Below are 20,369 nucleotides of genomic sequence, written 5' to 3' on the forward strand. Positions count from 1 at the left end.
AAAAGCTTCTGCACAGCAAAGAAAACAGTCAACAAAACTAGAAGGCAACCTACGGAATGGGAGAAGATATCTGCAAAGGTCTTATGAAATAAAGGTCTAGTATCCAAAATCTACAAAGAACTTATCAAACTCAACACCCAAAAACCAAAATATCCCGTCAAGAATTGGGCAGAGGATATGAACAGACATTTCCCCAAGGAAGACATATAAATGGTAACAGACACATGAAAAAATGCTCAACATCACTTGGCATCAGGGTAATACAAATCAAAACCATAATGTGATACCTCCTCACACTGGTCAGAATGGCTAAAAATAACAACTCAGGAAACAACAGATGTTGGTGAGGATGCAGAAAAAGGGGAACCCTCTTACACTGTTGGTGGAAATGCAAACTGGTGCAGCCAATCTGGAAAACAGTACGAAGGTTCCTCAAACAGTTAAAAATAGAGCTATCCTATGACCCGGCAATTGCATTACTAGGTATTTATCATAAAGATACAAAAATAGTGATTCGAAGGGGCACATGCACCCTAATGTTTATAGCAGCAATGTCCACAACAGTCAAAATATGAAAGAGCCCAGATATCCACCAACTGATGAATGGATAAGGAAGATGTGGCATATATATACAATGGAATATTACTTAGCCATCAAAAAGAAAGAAATCTTGCCATTTGCCATGATATGGATGGCACCAGAGTGTATTTTGCTAAGTGAAATAAGTCAGAGAAAGACAAATACTATATGATTTCACTCACATGTAGAATTTAAGAAACAAAACAGATGAACATTAAGGGAAGGACGGGAAAAATAAAATAAGACAAAAACACAGAGGGAGACAAACCATAAGAGACTCTTAACTCTAGGGAACAAACTGAGGGTTGCTAGAGGGGGGTGGGTGTGGGGGTAATTGGGTAATGGGCATTAAGGAGGGCACTTGATATAATGAGCACTGGTTGTCATATGAATTGATGAATCACTAAATTCTACCCCTGAAACTAAACTAAAATAAACTAAGATAAAGTAAAATGAAATAAAATAATATTTTTACAGTAAAAAAAATTAAGGCTAGAGCAGAAATAAATGTCATGGAGAAGATAATAGAAAAAGAGCAAAACTAACATTTGGTATTTTGAAAAAATAAAGCAAACAAACCCTTGGGCTAGACTAAAAAAGAAACAACTCAAGTAAAATAAAAAATGAAAAGAGGAGATATTATAACAGATTCCTTAGAAATAAAAAGGATCCAAAAAAAGAAATAATAAGGATCATGAAGGACTAATATGAACTATGTAAACAAACTGATTAATGTAGAAGAAACGGATAAATTCCTAGAAATATACAGTCTACTACACCTGAATCAAGAGGAAAGAAAAAGCCTAAACAGATCTATGACAAATAAGGAGATTGAATCATTACTCAAAAATCTGACAAAGAAAAGCCCAGGGTCCAGAAGGCTAAGCTGCAGAATTCTACCAGACATTTAAATATCAATCTTTCTTCAAGTCTTTCAAATAATGGAACAAAGAACATTTCCAAACTCATTTTATGAGGTCACCATTGCCTTGATTCTAAAATCAGAGGACGACATCACAAGAAAAGAAAACTATAAGCTAATATCCCTGATGAACATAGATTAAAAAATTCTCAAAAGACCAGCAAACTGAATTTAGCAGCAGATTTAAAAGGATCATTATATCATGAATAAGTAGGATTTATCCCTGGATGCAAGGCTGTTTACATGCAAATCAATCTGTGATACACCACATAAAGAAATGAAAGAAATAAAAACACGTGGTCATATCAAAAGAAAGAGAAAAATCATTTCACAAAGCTCAACATTCATTCATAATTAAAATTCTCAACAAAACAGATCTAGAAGTACACTTCCTCAATACAATAAAGGCATATATGAAAAGCCCACAGTAAACATCATAATGGGGGAATACTGAAGGCTCTAAGATCCAGACAAGGCAATGATACCCATTCTCACCAATTCTCTTCAACACAGTATTGGAAATCCCACCAAGTGCAATTAGACAAGAAAAAGAAATAAAATGCATCTAAACCTGAAGGGAAGAAGTAAAATTATCTCTTTACAGATCACATGATTCTCTATGTAGAAAACCCTAGACAATAAAAAAATCTGTTAAAACTAATAAATTTAGTAAAGTTGGAAGATACAAAATCAACATGGTTTCTATATACTAACAATGAATTATCTGAAAAGAAAATTTAAAACCACTTGGGAATAATAAACTTAACCATGGAGCTGAAAGACTTGTATACTAAATATTATAAAACATTGACAAAAAATTAAAGAAGATACAGATGAATGGAAAGACATTCCATGTTCATGGATTGAGGAATTAATAGTTTAAAATGTCCACACTACTCAAAGTGATCTACAGATTCAATGCAATTCCTATCCAAATCCCAATGGTATTATTTACAGAAGTAGAAAAAAAAAATCCTAAAATTCGTATGTAACCACAAAAGACCCTGGATTGCCAAAGCAATCTTGAGAAAGAACAATGCTAGAGGCATCACACTTCTGGACTTCAAAATATATTACAAAAAGCTATAGTAATGAAAACAGTATGGTATTGGCATAAAAACAGTCATATAGACCAATGGATTAGTACAGAGGCCCAGAAATATATCCATACATCTATAGTTAACTGGACTTAAACAATGGTGCCAAGAATACACAATGGAAATAGAACAGTTTCTTCAATAAATAGTATTGGGAATACTGCATATCCACATACAGAAGAATGAAATTGGACTGTTTATCTCAAATTACACACAAAAATAAACTCAAAATGGATTAAAGACTTAAACATAAGATCTGAAAATCATAAAACTCCTAGAAGGAAACATAGAGAGAAAGCTCCTTAACATCAGTGTTGGCAATGGTCTATTGGATATGATACCAAAAGCACAAGCAACAAAAGCAAAATTAGACAACTGAGACTACATCAAACTAAAAAGCCTCTAGAGAGCAAAGGAAACAAAAGAGTGCAAAGGCAACCTATGGGGGAAAATATTCAAAAATTATAATAAGGAGTAAATACCCCAAATATATAAAGAAGTCACACAGCTCAATAGCAAAAAATCAAATAATCAGATTAAAATAATGGGCAAAGGACCTGACATATCTCAAAAGAATCCATACAAATAAACAAGTAAATGAAAGTGTGTTCCACATCACTAAACATTAGGGAAATGCAAATCAAAACCAATGAGGTATCACCTCACACCTGTTAGAAAATGAGGTATCACTTCACACCTGTTGGAAAATGGTGATTATCAAAAAGACAAAAGATAACACATGTTGGATGTGGAGAAAACATAACCCTTGGGCACTATAGGTGGGGATGTAAAGTGGGGCAGCCATTATGGAAGACTGTATGGTGGTTCCTCAAAAAAGCTAAAAATAGAACTACCCTGGGGCGCCTGGCTGGCTCAGTCAGAGAGCATGTGACTCTTGATTTGGGGGCTGTAAATTCAAGTCCCACGTTGGGTGTAGAAATTACTTAAAAATAAAATCGTAAAACAAAAATCGAACTACCCTATAATTCAGCAATTCCATTTCTGGGTGTAGGTCCAAAGAAAATGAAATCCAGGATCTCAAAGAGATATCTGCACTCCCATGTTCTTTGCTACTTTATTCACAATAGCCAAAACACAATCTAACTGTCTGCTGATGGATAAATGATTAAAGATGTGTACACACACACACACACACACACACACACAGGAACATTACTCAGCCAAAAAAGGGGAAGAAAATCCTGACATCTGCCCCAACACGAATAAACCTTGATGGCATTATGCTAAATGAAATAAACCAGATAGAGAAAGACAAATATTGATCTCAGTGGATCTAAAACAGTCAAACTCATAGAAAAAAAATAGAATGGTGGTTGCCAGGGGCCAGGAAGATGGGGAATGGGGAGATGTTGGTCAAGGGGTACAAAGTTCAGTTATGCGAGTGAGATACCTAGGGAAAGGAAATATGGCAGAGGAGTAGGGGACCCTATTCCAACTGGTCCCCGGAACTGAGCTGGATATCTACCAGACCACTCTGAGCACCCACGATATCAGCCTGAGATGTAAGAAGATCTGGATCTCTACAAACAGAATATCGCGGGCGGTTGGTTTAGAGGTACAAAGCAGGGAGCCGTGATTCTGCAAGCAGATATCGGAGGATAAACGGCAGCAGGAGAGAGCCTGGCCATGGGAATCCTACACTGCCGGTGAGCGACAGCCTCACGCACTGGGGATGGGGCACAGACTCGCAGACCGGTAGCGGCAGGAAAAGGACTTTAGGGCAGCCCCCCAGGAGGGAAACCCAGAGCGGTGGGGTCGCGCATGCAAACTGGGAGTGGCTGGCGGTTTTAGAAGCACAAAGGGCAGAGACGTGCCCCAACCTGGAGGCAGGACTGGGAGCGCTGCGAGGGGCGCACAACCCAGGACGCTGCAGCTTATAGCAGCACAGACAGAAATGGAGATAGTGTGGCCTGGAGAGCCCGCTGAAGAACAGACTGTGATCTCTCTGCTCTGAGACAGAGGGTTGGAAACAGTCTCCTCTGCTCTGACTCTTGGGAGACCCGGAAAACCGCCAGGGAAAGCCGCCAGAGAACAAAAGCCCCAAAAAACTGGTTCCCACTGAGCCCATCCCCCGCCACAGGGGGGGAGGGCAACTCCGCCCAAACACGGTTGCCTGAGTAACAGCGTGGCAGGCCCCTTGCCCAGAAGACAGGCTGGGAAAACAAGAGGCCAGCAACCCTAAGGTCCCTAGAAAACAGGTGCATCTTGCTTGGGTTCTGGTCAATAATTTGGACTCTATACATTCACTCAACCACCCATCAATAGAATGACTAGGAGGAGGAGCCCCCCAAATAGAAAAGACTCAGAGATTATGACTTATGCTGCAGATTTACAAATGGATGCAGATATAACCAAGATGTCGGGAGATGGAATTCAGGCTAGCAATTGTGAAGACAATAGCTAGAATGGAGAAATCAATTAATGGCAACATAGAGTCTCTAAGGGCAGAAATGAAAGCTGAATTGGCAGAACTTAAAAATGCTATCAAAGAGATCCAATCTAATCTAGATAATCAAACAGCTAGGGTAACTGAGGCAGAAGAACGAATTAGTGACCTGGAAGACAATTTAATAGATAAAAAGGGAAAAGAGGAAGCCACGGAAAAACAACTCAGAATCCATGAAAATAGAATCAGAGAAATAAAGTGACACCATGAAGCGTTCCAATGTCAGAATTATTGGAATCCCGGAGGGGGTGGAGAGAGAAGACTAGAAGATATATTTGAGCAAATCATAGCTGAGAACTTCCCTAATCTGGGGAATGAAACAAACATTCGTGTCCTAGACGCAGAGAGGACCCCTCCTAAGATCAAGGAAAACAGGCCAACACCCCAGCATGTAATAGTAAAACTTGCAAATCTTAGAACCAAGGAAACCATCTTAAGGGCAGTTAGGGGGAAGAGATTCCTTACGTCAGAGGGAGGAACATCAGAATAACATCAGACCTATCCACAGAGACCTGGCAAGCCAGGTCTGGCAAGGCATATTCAGGGTACTAAATGAGAAGAACATGTAGCCACGAATACTTTATCCAGCAAGGCTGCCATTTAGAATGGATGGAGATGCAGAGCTTCCAAGACCGGCAGAAACTGAAAGAATATGTGACCACTAAGCTGGCCCTGCAAGAAATATTAAGGGGGGTTCTATAAAAGGAGAAAGACCCCAAGAGTGATCTACAACAGAAATTTACAGGGACAATCTATAAAAACATCTTCACAGGCAACATGATGACAATTAATTCATATGTTTCAATAATCACTCTCAATGTGAATGGCCTAAACGCTCCCATAAAACGGCACAGGGTTGCAAACTGGATAAAAAGACAGGACCCATCCATATGCTGTCTACAAGAGACTCATTTTGAACCTAAAGATACATCCAGACTGAAAGTGAAGGGATGGAGATCCATCTTCCATGCCAGCGGACCTCAAAAGAAAGCTGGGGTAGCAATTCTTAGATCAGACAAATTAGATTTTAAACTAAAGTCTGTAGTTAGAGACACAGAAGGACACTATATCATTCTTAAAGGGTCGATCCAACAAGAAGATCTAACAATTGTAAATATCTATGCGCCCAACATGGGAGCAGCCATCTACATAAGCCAACTGTTAACCAAAATAGTCACATTGATAACAATACGTTAATTGTAGGAGTCCTCAATACTCCACTCTCAGCAATGGACAGATCATCTAAGCAGAAAATCAACAAGGAAACAAGAGCTTTGAATGATACCTTTGACCAGATGGACCTCATAGATATTTACAGAACATTCCACCCTAAAACAACAGAATACTCATTCTTCTTGAGTGCACCTGGAACTTTCTCCAGAACAGACCACATATTGGGTCACAAATCAGGTCTCAACCGATAACAAAAGATTGAGATTATTCCCTGCATATTCTCAGATCACAATACTTTAAAACTGGAACTCAATCACAAGAAAAAATTTAGCAGAAATTCAAACACTTGGAAGCTAAAGACCACTCTGCTGAAGAATGTTTGGGTCAACCAGGAAATCAAAGAACTTAAACAATTTATGGAAATCAATGAGAATGAAAACACATCGGTCCAAAACCTATGGGATACTGCTAAGGAGGTCCTAAGGGGGAAATACATAGCCATCCAAGTTTCACTCAAAAAAACAGAAAAATCCCGAATTCACCAACTAACTCTACACCTTAAAGAAGTAGAGAAAGAGCAACAAACGATGCCTAAGCCATGCATTAGAAGAGAAACAATTAAGATTAGAGCAGAGATCAAGGAATTAGAAACCAGAAACACAGTAGATCAGATCAATGAAACTAGAAGCTGGTTCTTTGAAAGAATTAATAAGGTCGATAAACCACTGGCCATACTTATCCAAAAGAAAAGAGAGAGGACCCAGATTAATTATGAATGAAAGAGGAGAGATCACAACTAACACCAAGGTAATAGAAACAATTATTAGAAATTATTATCAACAACTATATGCCAATAAACTGAGCGATCTGGATGAAATGGAGGCCTTCCTGGAAACCTATAAGCTGCCAAGACTGAAACAGGAAGAAATTGACAACCTGAATAGGCCAATAACCAGTAACAAGATTGAAGCAGTGATCAAAAACCTCCCAAAAAACAAGAGTCCAGGGCCTGATGGATTCCCTGGGGAATTCTACCAAACATTCAAAGAAGAAATAATACCTATTCTACTGAAGCTGTTTCAAAAAATAGAAAGAGAAGGAACACTTCCAAACTCATTCTGTGAGGCCAGCATTACCTTAATCCCCAAACCAGGCAAAGACCCCATCAAAAAGGAGAATTTCAGACTGATACCCCTGATGAATATGGATTCCAAAATCCTCAACAAAATCCTAGCTAATAGGATCCAAGAATACATTAAAAGGATCATCCACCATGACCAAGTGGGATTTATCCCCAGGATGCAACGGTGGTTCAACATTTGCAAATCAATCAATGTGACAGAACACATTAATAAGAGGAGAGAGAAGAACCATATGGTCCTCTCAATTGATGCAGAAAAAGCATTTGACAAATTACAGCATCCTTTCCTGATTAAAACTCTTCAGAGTATTGGGATAGAGGGAACATTCCTCAAGTTCATAAAATCCATCTATGAAAAACCCACAGCAAATATCATCTTCCATGGGGAAAAGCTGAGAGCCTTTCCCTTAAGATCAGGAACACGTCAAGGATGCCCACTCTCGTCACTATTGTTCAACATAGTACTAGAAGTCCTAGCAACCGCAATCAGACAACAAAAAGAAATAAAAGGGGGGCGCCTGGGTGGCTCAGATGGTTAAGCATCTGCCTTCAGCTCAGGTCATGATCCCAGGATCCTGGGATCGAGCCCCACATCAGGCTCCTTGCTCAGCTGAGAGCCTGCTTCTCCCTCTCCCTGCTGCTCTGCCTACTTGTGCTCTTTCTCTCTCTGTCAAATAAATAAATAAAATTAAAAAAAAAAAAAAGAAATAAAAGGTATTCAAATTGGCAAAGAAGAAGTCCAACTCTCTCTTTTTGGAGATGACATGATACTTTATGTGGAAAACACAAAACACTCCACCCCCAAATTACTAGACCTCATACAGCAATTCAGTAATGTGGCAGGATACAAAATCAATGTACAGAAATCAGTTGCTTTCTTATACACTAACGACGCAACTGTAGAAAGAGAAATTAGAGAAACGATTCCATTTACAATAGCACCAAAAACCAGGGCGCCTGGGGGGCTCAGTCGTTAAGCGTCTGCCTTCGGCTCAGGTCATGATCCCAGGGTCCTGGGATCGAGTCCCATATTGGGCTCCCTGCTCTGTGGGAAGCCTGCTTCTCCCTCTCCCACTCCCCCTGCTGTGTTCCTGCTCTCGCTATGTCTCTCTCTGTCAAATAAATAAATAAAAAATCTTTAAAAAAAAAATTAAAAAAAAAAACCCAATAGCACCAAAAACCATAAGATACCTCGGAATAAACCTAACCAAAGAGGTAAAGGATCTATACTCTAGGAACTACAACACACAAAAAGATGGAAAAACATTTCATGCTCATGGATCGGAAGAGTAAACATTGTTAAAATGTCTATGCTGCAAGCAATCTATACCTTCAATGTCATCCCGATCAAAATTCCAATGACATTTTTCAAAGTGCTGGAACAAACAATCCTAAAAATGTATGGAACCAGAAAAGACCCTGAATCGCTAAGAAGTGTTGAAAAAGAAAAACAAAGCTGGGGGCACCATGTTGTCCGATTTCAAGCTATATTACAAAGCTGTGATCACCAAGATAGCATGGTACCGGCACAAAAACAGACATATAGACCATTGGAACAGAATAGAGAACCCAGATATGGACCCTCAACTCTATGGTCAAATAATCTTTGACAAAGCTGAAAAAAAATATACAATGGAAAAAAGACAGTCTCTTCAATAAATGGTGCTGGGAAAAGTGGACAGCCACATGCAGAAGAATGAAAGTCGACCATTCTCTAACACCATACACAAAGATAAACTCAAAATGGATGAAAGACCTCAATGTGAGACAGGAATCCATCAAAATCCTAGAGGAGAACATAGGCAGTAACCTCTTTGACATCGGCCACAGCAACTTCTTTCAAGATACATCTCCGAAAGCTAGTGAAACAAAAGCAAAAATGAACTTTTGGGACTTCATCAAGATAAAAAGCTTCTGCACAGCAAAGGAAACAGTCAACAAAACAAAGAGGCAACCCACAGAATGGGAGAAGATATTTGCCAATGACACTACAGATAAAGGGATGGTATCCAAGATCTATAAAGAGCTTCTCAAACTCAACACCCAAAAAAAGAAATAATCAAGTCAAAAAATGTGCAGAATATATGAAAAGGCACTTCTCTGAAGAAGACATACAAATGGCTAACAGACACATGAAAAGATGTTCATCATCATTAGCCATCAGGGAAATTCAAATCAAAACCACACTGAGATACCACCTTACACCAGTTAGAATGGCAAAAATTGACAGGGAAAGAAACAACAAATGTTGGAGAGGTTGTGGAGAAAGGGGAACCCTCTTACACTGTTGGTGGGAATGCAAGTTGGTACAGCCACTTTGGAAAACAGTGTGGAGGTGCCTCAAAAATTTAAAAATAGAGCTACCCTATGACCCAGCAATTGCACTCCTGGGTATTTACCCCAAAGACACAGATGTAGTGAAAAGAAGGGCCATATGCACCCCAATGTTCATAGCAGCAATGTCTGCAATAGCCAAACTGTGGAAAGAGCCAAGATGCCCTTCAACAGATGAATGGATAAAGAAGATGTGGTCCATATCTACAATGGAATATTACTCAGCCATCAGAAAGGATGAATACCCATCTTTTACATCAACATGGATGGGACTGGAGGAGATTATGCTAAGTGAAATAAGCAGAGAAAGTCAATTATCATATGGTTTCACTTATTTGTGGAACATAAGGAATAGCATGGGGGACATTAGAAGGAAGGGAAAAATGAAGGGGGGGACATCGGAGGGAGAGATGAACCATGAGAGACTATGGACTCTGAGAAACAAACAGGGTTTTAGAGGGGAGTGGGGAGGGGGGATTGGTTAGCCCAGTGATGGGTTTTAAGCATGGCACGTACTGCATGGAGCACTGGGTGTTATACGAAAAGAATGGATCGTGGATCACTACATCAAAAACTAATGATGTATTGTATGGTGACTAACAAAACATAATAAAATTTTTTAAAAAAGTTCAGTTATGCAAGAGGAATAAGTTATGAAGATCTGAGTATAGTCAATAATACTGTATTGTTTACTAGAAATTTGCCAAGAGGCAAATTTTAAGTGTTCTCACCACAAAGAAAACAAAGGTAACTAGGTCAGGTCATAGATATGTTAATTAGCTTGACTGTGGCAATTGACTCACAATGTGTACATATATCAAAATATCAAGTTGTACAGCTAAAATGTATAATTTTAATTTGTCATTATATATCAGTAAAGATGGAAAAAATGCACAAAAGCCATAAACAGACACTTTCCTAAGGATACATACATGGCACGGGAGCATTAGAAATATTTAACATTACTAGCTATTAAGGAAATGCAAATTAAGACTATGATGAGCTACCACTATATACCCATTACAACCACTATTACAAAAAATAGTTACAATACCAAATACTAGGAAAAATAGGGAGTAACTGGATTTCTCATACACTGCTGGTGCAAATGGAAAATTGTGCAGCCATTCTGAAAAATAGTTTGGCAGTTTCTTAAAGAGTGAAACGTATACTTACCATACAACCCCAATCATACTCCTAGGCATTTATCCCAGAGAATAGTAATTTATGTTCATATAAAAACTTTGACATCAATGTTCATAGCAGCTTTATTTATAATAGCCCCTAATTAGAAACAACCAAAATGTCTTTTAACAGGTGAATGGCCAAATAAATGTTATATTCACACAGTGGGATACTAGGTAGATGAAGAGTGGATTAGTAGTTGGTAGAGATTAGGGATAGTGTGGGAGAGGGGATGGGTATGATTATGAAGAGGTAGCATGAAAGAAATCTTTGGGGCAATAAGACAGTTTTATATCTTAATTGTTGTGGTGATTACACAAATCTCCACATGAGATAAAATGGTGTAGAGCTATTCATACACACTGTACCAATGTCTATTTACTGGCATTGATATATTATAGTTATGCAAGATATAAGCATTGAGGAAAACTTTTAAAGAATAAAACTGTGCCAATTACCATCATTAAAAAATTTCTTCCAAAGTATATGTAAAATAACAATAATTGGAAAACATTTTCTTCTTAAAAGGGCAAGACAAAGATAGAGGAAAAAAGCTTGCAAAATATATATTAGACAAAGGTCTGAACTTCTGAGAAGATGGAAAACCCCAAAAAACTAAACTAAAAAAATGGAGCTGAAAATGTGATCACTCCATTAAAGGAGATTATTACTGGTAAAAAAAAAGCCCATGAAAAGAGGTTCCAAACTGTTAATCATCAGGGAAATACAAATTAAAACACCATAAGATATAACTAGATCCTAACTAGAATGGTTAAAAATAATAAGACTTATCAAGCCAAATGTTGGTAACCAGAGAGCAATGAGAACCCTGACATTGCTCACAGGCATGAAAAACAGTAGAGCCAACTTAGAAACATTTGGCAGTTTCTTATCAAGTTACATATAAACTTACCACTCGTAGGTATTTACACAAGGGAAATGAAAACATGTTGATACAAAGACTTGTATAAACGTTCACAGCAGTTTTATTCATAATAGCCCCGAACTGGAAGAAAGCCCATGGATCTATCAACTGAAAGGATGACACACACACACATCCATGAGTCTCAAAAGCATTTATGCTAAGTGAAAGAAGCCAGGCAAAAGAGAGTATATATATACTTTACGGTTCTATTTATACAAAATTTGAGAAAAGGCAAAGTGCTTGAATTAGAAAGCATATCAGTGAGATAGAGAGTTAGGGATGGAGGTAGGGGACTCACCGCAAAGGGGTACAAGAATCTTTTAGGGGTGATGGAAACATTCCAAATTACGAGTTTGATGATGAAAATCTACTACATAATTTTTCAAAACTCATTGACTTATATACTGAAAAGTCCTGAGTTTTATTTTCTGTTAAACACATCTCAACAAAAGTGATTAACATTTTAAAAAGAAAAAAGAAAAACCAGAATATGCAGTCAAAAGGGAGTCACGTGGTAAGGTGTGCTCACCCACTGAGACGAGGTGGCTGTAGTTCTCTAGCATCACATCTCGGTACAGAGTCCTCTGAGCAGAGTCCATCTGCCGCCACTCCTCCTGGGTGAACTCCACAGTCACATCCTTGAATGACACTGACGCCTGCAACAGGACATTTCTGATCAATCTGAGGCCAGAATCAGGGACATGGAAACAATTTTTGGAAACTAAGTCTTACTATGTTTACCTTAGAGTTTAAAACAAAATGCTATAAAGGATGACTATCATGGCCCTAACTCTGTCTTATACTTTGGGGATATGCACACAGTTAGTTTAAAAAAAAAAAAAAATCTCATGCTCTGATTTATTTATTTATTTTTAATTTATACACATATATTGTCAATATAATGAGAAAACTTAGTGCCTTATTTTTTAAGGTAAAGTTATTATAATAGGATTCCTGTATACATTTCCCATACACCAACAGATTATGCTGAGCACTTGGTACAGTATACACGTATCAATCTGGAGATCTCTGCTGGGGTAATAGAGAACTAACGAAGAGACACATGTAAGACTGGGGAAGTATTTACACACCACCAGATTCATACTTCAGGAGCAATGCTTTAGAACAGGATTTCTTCAACTTGGCACTGCTAACACTGTGGGACAGATAATGCTATTTCTGTGAAAGACTGTCCTGTGTATTTTATTTTATTTATTTATTTTTTATTTATTTATTTGACAGAGAGAGACACAGCGAGAGAGGGAACACAAACGGGGGGAGCTGCAGAGGGAGAAGCAGGCTCCCCGTTGAGCAGGGAGCCCGATGTGGGACTCGATCCCAGGACCCTGGGATCATGACCTGAGCTGAAGGCAGACGCTTAACGACTGAGCCACCCAGGCGCCCCTGTCCTGTGTATTTTAGAATATATATCAATATCTCTCTCTTCTACTGATTAGATGCCAGCAACATCCCAGTTGTGACAATCAAAAATATCTCCAAACATTGCCAAATGTCTCCTGGGGAGCAAAATCATCTCCAGTTAGGAACCATTGCTCTGTATAAAAGGTGGACAATATCTTAAGCAGCAAAACAAAATACCCAATTTAAGAGATGGCTTATACTAAAGCAAAGTTAAAGAATGGGAAATTAATCCTTATAGGAAACAAAATCTTCTCATTATTTTCCTGTGCACCTATATACAGAGATGCTGCATAAGCAACTGGGTAAATACGGATGCCATATGTAGAGATTAGAAGAATTAAGTACAAGTCAGAGATTGGGTCATTGTGAGGCAGATGTTCTTCGTTTGCACTCAAAACACCTGTAGAAAATATAGATGGAATTATTTATTTCATTGTTGGTTGCATGACTTTGGAACAGACAGAGGTCTAAAATGAAAATAAGGAATTAGGAGATATCAGTCATTAAGATGGTTAACTGAAGTCATCAGAAAAAAAGGGATCGCTCAAAAAGGACACAGAAACAGGAGAGAAAAGGACCAAGTAGAGAATTCAAGGGAATAGCAAAATTTCAGGCAGGTAGAAAAAGAAAGGCCATGAAGACTGAGAAAGAATTCTGAAATGGTAGAAAGAAAAACTGGAAAGATTAGAGTACTGGAAATTAAAAGGAAGAAGAATTAAAAGCATGATTCCTCTAGTTCAAGGGAATAGATTGAGCATACACATTTACCTCCCTGCCTTTAAAAACACACTCAGGTAAAATATGAAACCTACTATAAAAATGACAAAAGAGGAATACAGAGAAACGTCCCAGCAGAAGGCCCCAAAATTTGAACAAATTCTGGAAGATAGAGGGTAAGATAATATTAGATAAGCAAAACATGAGAATGTTGGCCACACTTTAATACAAACATAGACCTGGGCAGAAGGAGCAGGGAAGTGATGAAAGTCTAAAAAGACATCCAACCTTAAACTGAACAGGACCTAGAACCAAGTGTGTAATAGGAAGAATGAGTAACACAGTAAATTTCCTATTGAATACAAGTGACATCATTCAAATGCGTGAGAAAAGTCTGGACCCCAAAATGTCACAGGGTAACTAGATGGCCACCTGGGAAAAGACTGTTTCTTGTACCACAGAGCAGGATAAAAATTAAAATGTATTCAAAATCTAACTGTAAAAAATAAAATCAAATTTCAGAAGACTACACAGAACAATTATTTTACATTGGAGTGGGAAATGCCCAATTATGACTGAAAATCCAGGAACATTAATGAAAAAACTCCTAGATTTGACATAAAAATCAAATGCTCTGGGGTGCCTGGGTGGCTCAGTCGGTTAAGTGTCTGTCTTCGGCTCAGGTCATGATCCCAGGATCTTGGGATCGAGCCCGCACTGGGCTCCCTGCTCAGTGGGGAGCCTGCTTTTCCCTCTCCCTCTGCCCCTCCCTGTTGCTCGTGCACACTCGCTCTCTCACTCTCTCACACATGCTCTCTCTCTCAAATAAATAAAGAAAATCTTTAAAAAAAATCAAATGCCTTTATGACAAAAAAAAAATCACGAGCAAGGCAAAATTACAAAACCTTTAGGGAAATTGTGCAATGTATATCACAGAGAAAGGGCTAGAATGTTATAGTGGATACAGTAATTAAAATCAGTACATCAATAGGAAAACAGGTAAGGGATGAACAGTTCAACAGAAAAAGAAATATAGATTAATTACAAACAAAAAAGAATGTTCCACACCTCACTCATGAGAAAAGCTTATAAAACTAAACTGAGATTATTTTAATCGCATTGGTAAAAATTCAGAATTTGACAGCATGCTCTATTTGCAAGGTTGTAGAAAAGAAACACACACTCCCAGATTGTTGGCTCTACCTTAAATTACATCCAGAGTTTGACCACTTCAAAGCAACTAACACCATTATGATCATAATTTCTTGCTAGGATTATAGAAACAGACTCCTATATTGTTCCTGCTTCTAGTCTAGGGTCTATCTTCAGACAGTAGACAGTGTTATTCTTGAAAACTGTAGTCAAAACTATCCTTCTGTGTCAAACCCCAAATCCTCAAAACCCTCCATATCACCTAAGTGAATGGAGAGAGATACTGTATTCATTAATTGGAAGACTCATTATGATCAAGATGTTAATTCTTCCCAAGTTGATCTCTACACTATAGATTCTGTGGATTCAGTGCAATCAAAATCAAAATCTCAGCAGGCTCTTTTGAGACAGAGAGGAAGATTTTCAAAACTTTCTATAAAGAAGCAAAGGACCTAGAATATCCAAAACAATTTAAAAAAAGAACAAAGTTGGAAGACTCACATTATCTGATTTCAAGAGTTACTGTAAAGAGACAACTCATCAAGATAGGTCTGGTATTAGCAAACGGATTAACACCAGTCATCAGAAGTGAACAGAGTCCAGAAACAGACCCTACATGCATTACTAATTGGTTTCCCACCAAGATGCCAATGCAATTAATGGACAGAGTATATTTTTGTCAACAAATGGTGCTGACAGGTGGGTAGGTAAAGGTAGAGAGCACAAATATGACAAGTATATGTCCCTCAATTCCCAATATTTAGAGTCCACTGCCTGCACAGAATATTAAGACCCTCAGACCCTGAAATTCTAGGTTTCAGATTGGGCCAACTAGAACATATTTTGTCCTTTTCTGATTAGCAGCCTTTATGCTAAAATAAAATTTAAAAGCTGATCAAAAAAGGAATTACTGTTATAACAGATAAAGACTTTGAAATCCTAAGACAATGCTATTAACAAATTCATGAAAATACATTTAAAAATGTAAATAAAATGAACAATTTTCTATGAAAACATAATATCAAAAGTTATATTAAGAAAAATATAGGGGTGCCTGGGTGGCTCAGTCAGTTAAGAATCTGAGTCTTGGGGCGCCTGGGTGGCTCAGTTGGTTAAGCGACTGCCTTCGGCTCAGGTCATGATCCTGGAGTCCCTGGATCGAGTCCCGCATTGGGCTCCCTGCTCGGCAGGGAGTCTGCTTCTCCCTCTGACCCTCCCCCCTCTCATGTGATTGCTCTCTCTCATTCTCTCTCTCAAATAAATAAATAAAATCTTTAAAAAAAAAAAAAGAATCTGAGTCTTGATTTCTGCTCAGGTTATGATCTCAGTGTCATGGGATCAAGCTCTGCATCGAGCTCTGTGCTCAGCAGGTACTCTGCTTGAGATTCTCTCTCTCCCTCTCCATTTGCCCCTCCCCCCATGCTTTTTCTCTCTCTCTGTCAAATAAATAAATCTGAAAATAAAAGAAAAAAATACAAATCCAATATAGGCTTATGACTAATAAGTCAACAACCAGGGTCTTCACGCTAAAGTCTTCTAAAGGTCTAAATCTATATGTAAATTTCATAAAAATCCTCATGTAATACAATTTTCTCTAAATTGCTAGAAAAGGAGCAGAAAAGTTCTCCATTTACTTTCATAAAACTATGACCACGATACCATACTTGGACAGAGAAACAAGAAAGTATAGTCTAATCCAACTTGTGGATACAGAAATATAAACCCTGAATATAGTATTAGCAAAAGGCCTGAGGAAAATATGTAAGAAGCAACTTACTACACTTATTAGCAACTAGGGTGTATACAGGAATTCAAGTTAATATTAGAAAATATGTTACACTGTTTACAGTATTCAGATGAAAGGAAATAAGCTCTAGTTTTACTCCAATCCATACACAAGAGACAATCAATAATTCAATGCACATTCATGACTAACATGAAATCTTAGCAACCTGGTACATGGAGGGAACCTAACCCTACTCTAAGAAAGGTTACCTACCAAAAGCTGAAAGAAAACATCACAGCTGATAGTCAAACTGTATATTTTTGCTCAAGATTGATGTTTCTAGTTGTTCTTTTCCATTTAATGCATGGATCCTTCTAGACCTCATAAATCCATTACAATACTAAGTGGGGAATAAATGAAGAGCTCACCTGAGCTGTGTTCATTTTCTGTGGCTCTTGGGAGAGTGTAGAGAACTGTGGTTCAGCTGAGGGGACAGAAAGAAGACAGAGGTCACGAGATCTGGCCTATCTTACAGCTCCTACACTCACCTCCCCAAATCTCAGCACCCCAGTGGAGGATCATCCATCCTCCTCATAGGCACGGGACCCTCTGGACCTTGAAAAGGAATGAGAAGGAGCATGTACAGGCAGCACCACCTGTCTGGTGTCACTCTGAAATGATCATGGGCTTAAATCTGCAATTTTTTTACTGAGTGAACATAAAATTTTCTTGACTGATTTAACAATAACGCATGTGTTCTTGTGACTAACACAAAGCAACACGTTAGTTGAATTAGAGTACGCCAAAGGATGAGACACTATTCTTTCAGTAAAATTACCTTAGCAGACAAACGCTCAGCAATCATCATTTACATATTTTTCTCAGTAATATTATTTACCCCCTGGTATAGAAATCCATGGCAAGCCTACTAAAAGAGATGGGATGCTTCAAGACAGGAATTTTTAATTGTTTTAGCGGTGGCCCCTTTGATAAGATGCTTTTGGTGACTTACCTGGAAGAGAGTAAGCTCCACTCTTTTCCTCCTAACTCTCTCACAAACTGGGTTTTCCCAAACAAGTCATTGAACCTTCACTGAAGCTTTCAAAAGAGAAGTAGATGACCTCGGAAAACACTTCCCTTATCAGCATTCTGGAATTCTGTGAGGTCAGGATAATGTCACTAGTGTCACATGTGGGGATAGACAGGTGGGACAGCAGTGCAACATCTATAGAGTGAGGGCCATTTAAGGGCAGTGGAGACAGAATTTCCTCCCTCTGCCTGGTTATCCCTTACCCCCAAACCTTGCTGTCACAAGCTCTCCAAGAAGTGGCCTTTCCTGAGCAGCCTGCCCCTGGACCACCCCAGCTCACTTCACTCTTCTCAAGGCTGGCCCCAACCCTCCTGTCACACAGTGTGGTTTATCACTAAGTCTAGCTTATTCTGGGTAAGGGGATCAGGAACTGCTTCTGACCTTGCAAATCTAGGATCTGCTCCTTTCTGGCCCTTCTGTCTCTTCTCTAAAGCTCTGGAGAGAGGTCTAAGGTCAGAGGGGTGCTCTCTTCCAGGTAAGACTCCTATTCACAGAGGTCCCTGCTTCCTACCCCACAGGGGTTTACCTTGTTTCAAGGCAATTGGACATGGACCTAAAAACTCATTTTAGGGGCAAAACCAAGAGTCTTGGAATTTATTATAATGTCACACTTAAAAGACAGCCTGACAACACAGAAGGGGACAGGAACCTGTCTGACCCAAGGGACCTGAAGACACACTAAAAATACCAGAGTAAATTTGATATATGGTCGGATTCCATCTACATTCACCTTCCCTTATATCCTTGGGGATTTGGGGACAGGCCACTTTGCTAAGTGCTGTGAACGCTGCAATGCTGGTTTCAGGCAGGGGTGATATTTAGACAATGCCTGAGACTGGAAGTAAAGCACACTTGCCCTTGAATATGAACTCCCTCACTGCTAGCTTGAGACCTGGGCACATCATTCCACCAAGCTGAACCTGGGTTGTTTTTTAATTTTTGTTTGTTTTTTATTTGTTTTAAGTGGTTGTGAGGTTATGTTAAACCATCCAATGCAAACAACAGTGTTTTCTAACTATAAGAGCAGCTGTCATTTACGCAGGGCATAATGCCCGGAACTTGTCTAAATACTTTACAAGTGATGACTTAGATCTAAGTTTCAAAACAACCCCATGGAATAGTCATATTAATATAATTTTGAGATGAGAAACCGTCTCTTACCCAGGTTCCTTCTATCGCCTCTGCTGGAATTTACCCGGGCCTTTTCTGGCTCCCGAGCTCAGGCTCTCACCGCACTCACAGTCACCATCAGCGTTTTAAACGCACTTTGCCTCCCGCCGCCACTAAGTCGGGCTGCAGGCGTGCCCAACCACACTGTCCCTACACACCCAGGACCGCACTGAGCCCCTACTCAAGACCAGGCTCAGCCCCACCTGCGCGCCCGGCGCCGGAGGGCCAGGGTTCTCCCCCTACCTCCCCACACACCCCCACCGGCCTTCTGTCGGTCGAGGGCTGGCCGGGGCGCCTACCAGGGTATCCCCCAAACTTCCCGCTCCCGGCCCTAGACACAAGCGCTCCCCTCCCATAGAGAGCTTCCCTGCACTCTCACCCCAGGGGCGCATCCTTTACTTTCGAGGAGAGTAGACCCGAGGGCTCTCAAACAGCTCTGCTGCAGAGGAGGCGGAGCTACGGCTGCCCTTGCGCAAAAGGAGCCCCGAATTCTCTTCCCAGAGTGCCACGCGGCGAACTAAGAATACAGGACTACATTTCCCGTAGACCTCCGCGGCTACTTTTCATGTTGCTCTTTTGGCATTTCCGTGTTTTAGAAAGCTAGAGGCTGCTGGTTTTTGTTTTGTTTTGTTTTTTGTTTTTAAGATGTTTTATTTATTTATTTGACACAGAGAGAGCGCGCGAGAGAGACAGAGAGCAAGCACCAGCAGGGGGAATGGCAGGCAGCGGAGAAGCAGGCTCTCTGCTGAGCAAGGAGCCCCATGCGGAACTCAATCCCAGGACCCCGGGATTATGACCTGAGCCAAAGGCAGCCGCTTAACCGATTGAGCCATCCAGGCGCCCTAGAGGCTGCTGTTCTTAAAACTCTCACGCCCAGGTTCTCTCCAAGATGGAAGAGATTAAGGGTGAAATTTGAACTCTGCTGCCAAATGCAAAGGGTGCTCCTCTATTGGCTCTCTGTTGAAATAGCATTTCCCCCCTTTGGTTATTTGGAGACAATGGGAAAACTTGAATATGGATCGGATATTGAAAATACTAAAATTACGGTTACTTAGGTAAAGTGTGAAAAAAAATTGAAGTTATGCAGGAAAAATGATTTTGTAAAAAAAAAAGGCATGACGACTGAGGTATTTAGGATTGAAATGATAAAGCTATAAAATTATAATCATAATTTTTCAACCTGAGACTTCCACCCTGTCCCTTTACAGCCACCGGGCCCACCGACCCCTGAGCTCCCACCTGGTGCCCTTGGAGCCCAGTGTGGAGCTT

At 39.6% G+C, this 20,369-nt stretch overlaps 1 protein-coding gene across 1 annotated transcript in view; it reads right to left on the reverse strand.

Annotated features, from left to right (window-relative positions):
* The window catches only part of ZNF782 (zinc finger protein 782), a 65,854-nt gene extending 46,271 nt beyond the window's left edge, over window positions 1–19,583 (reverse strand). The window contains exons 1-3 of the mRNA XM_045882386.3: window positions 19,480–19,583; window positions 17,269–17,324; window positions 12,353–12,479 (exon numbers count right to left, since the gene is read on the reverse strand). Coding sequence (XP_045738342.1) covers window positions 12,353–12,479; window positions 17,269–17,324; window positions 19,480–19,492 — 196 coding nt within the window. The 5' untranslated portion in view covers window positions 19,493–19,583. The remainder of the gene's footprint in view (window positions 1–12,352; window positions 12,480–17,268; window positions 17,325–19,479) is intronic.
* Window positions 19,584–20,369: the final 786 nt, after the last annotated feature.

The sequence above is a fragment of the Mirounga angustirostris genome, unplaced genomic scaffold (assembly GCF_029215605.1).
Source record: "Mirounga angustirostris isolate CCGP_5_RB_7025 unplaced genomic scaffold, mMirAng1.0.hap1 SCAF_15, whole genome shotgun sequence".
In the NCBI taxonomy this organism is placed as follows: domain Eukaryota; kingdom Metazoa; phylum Chordata; class Mammalia; order Carnivora; family Phocidae; genus Mirounga; species Mirounga angustirostris.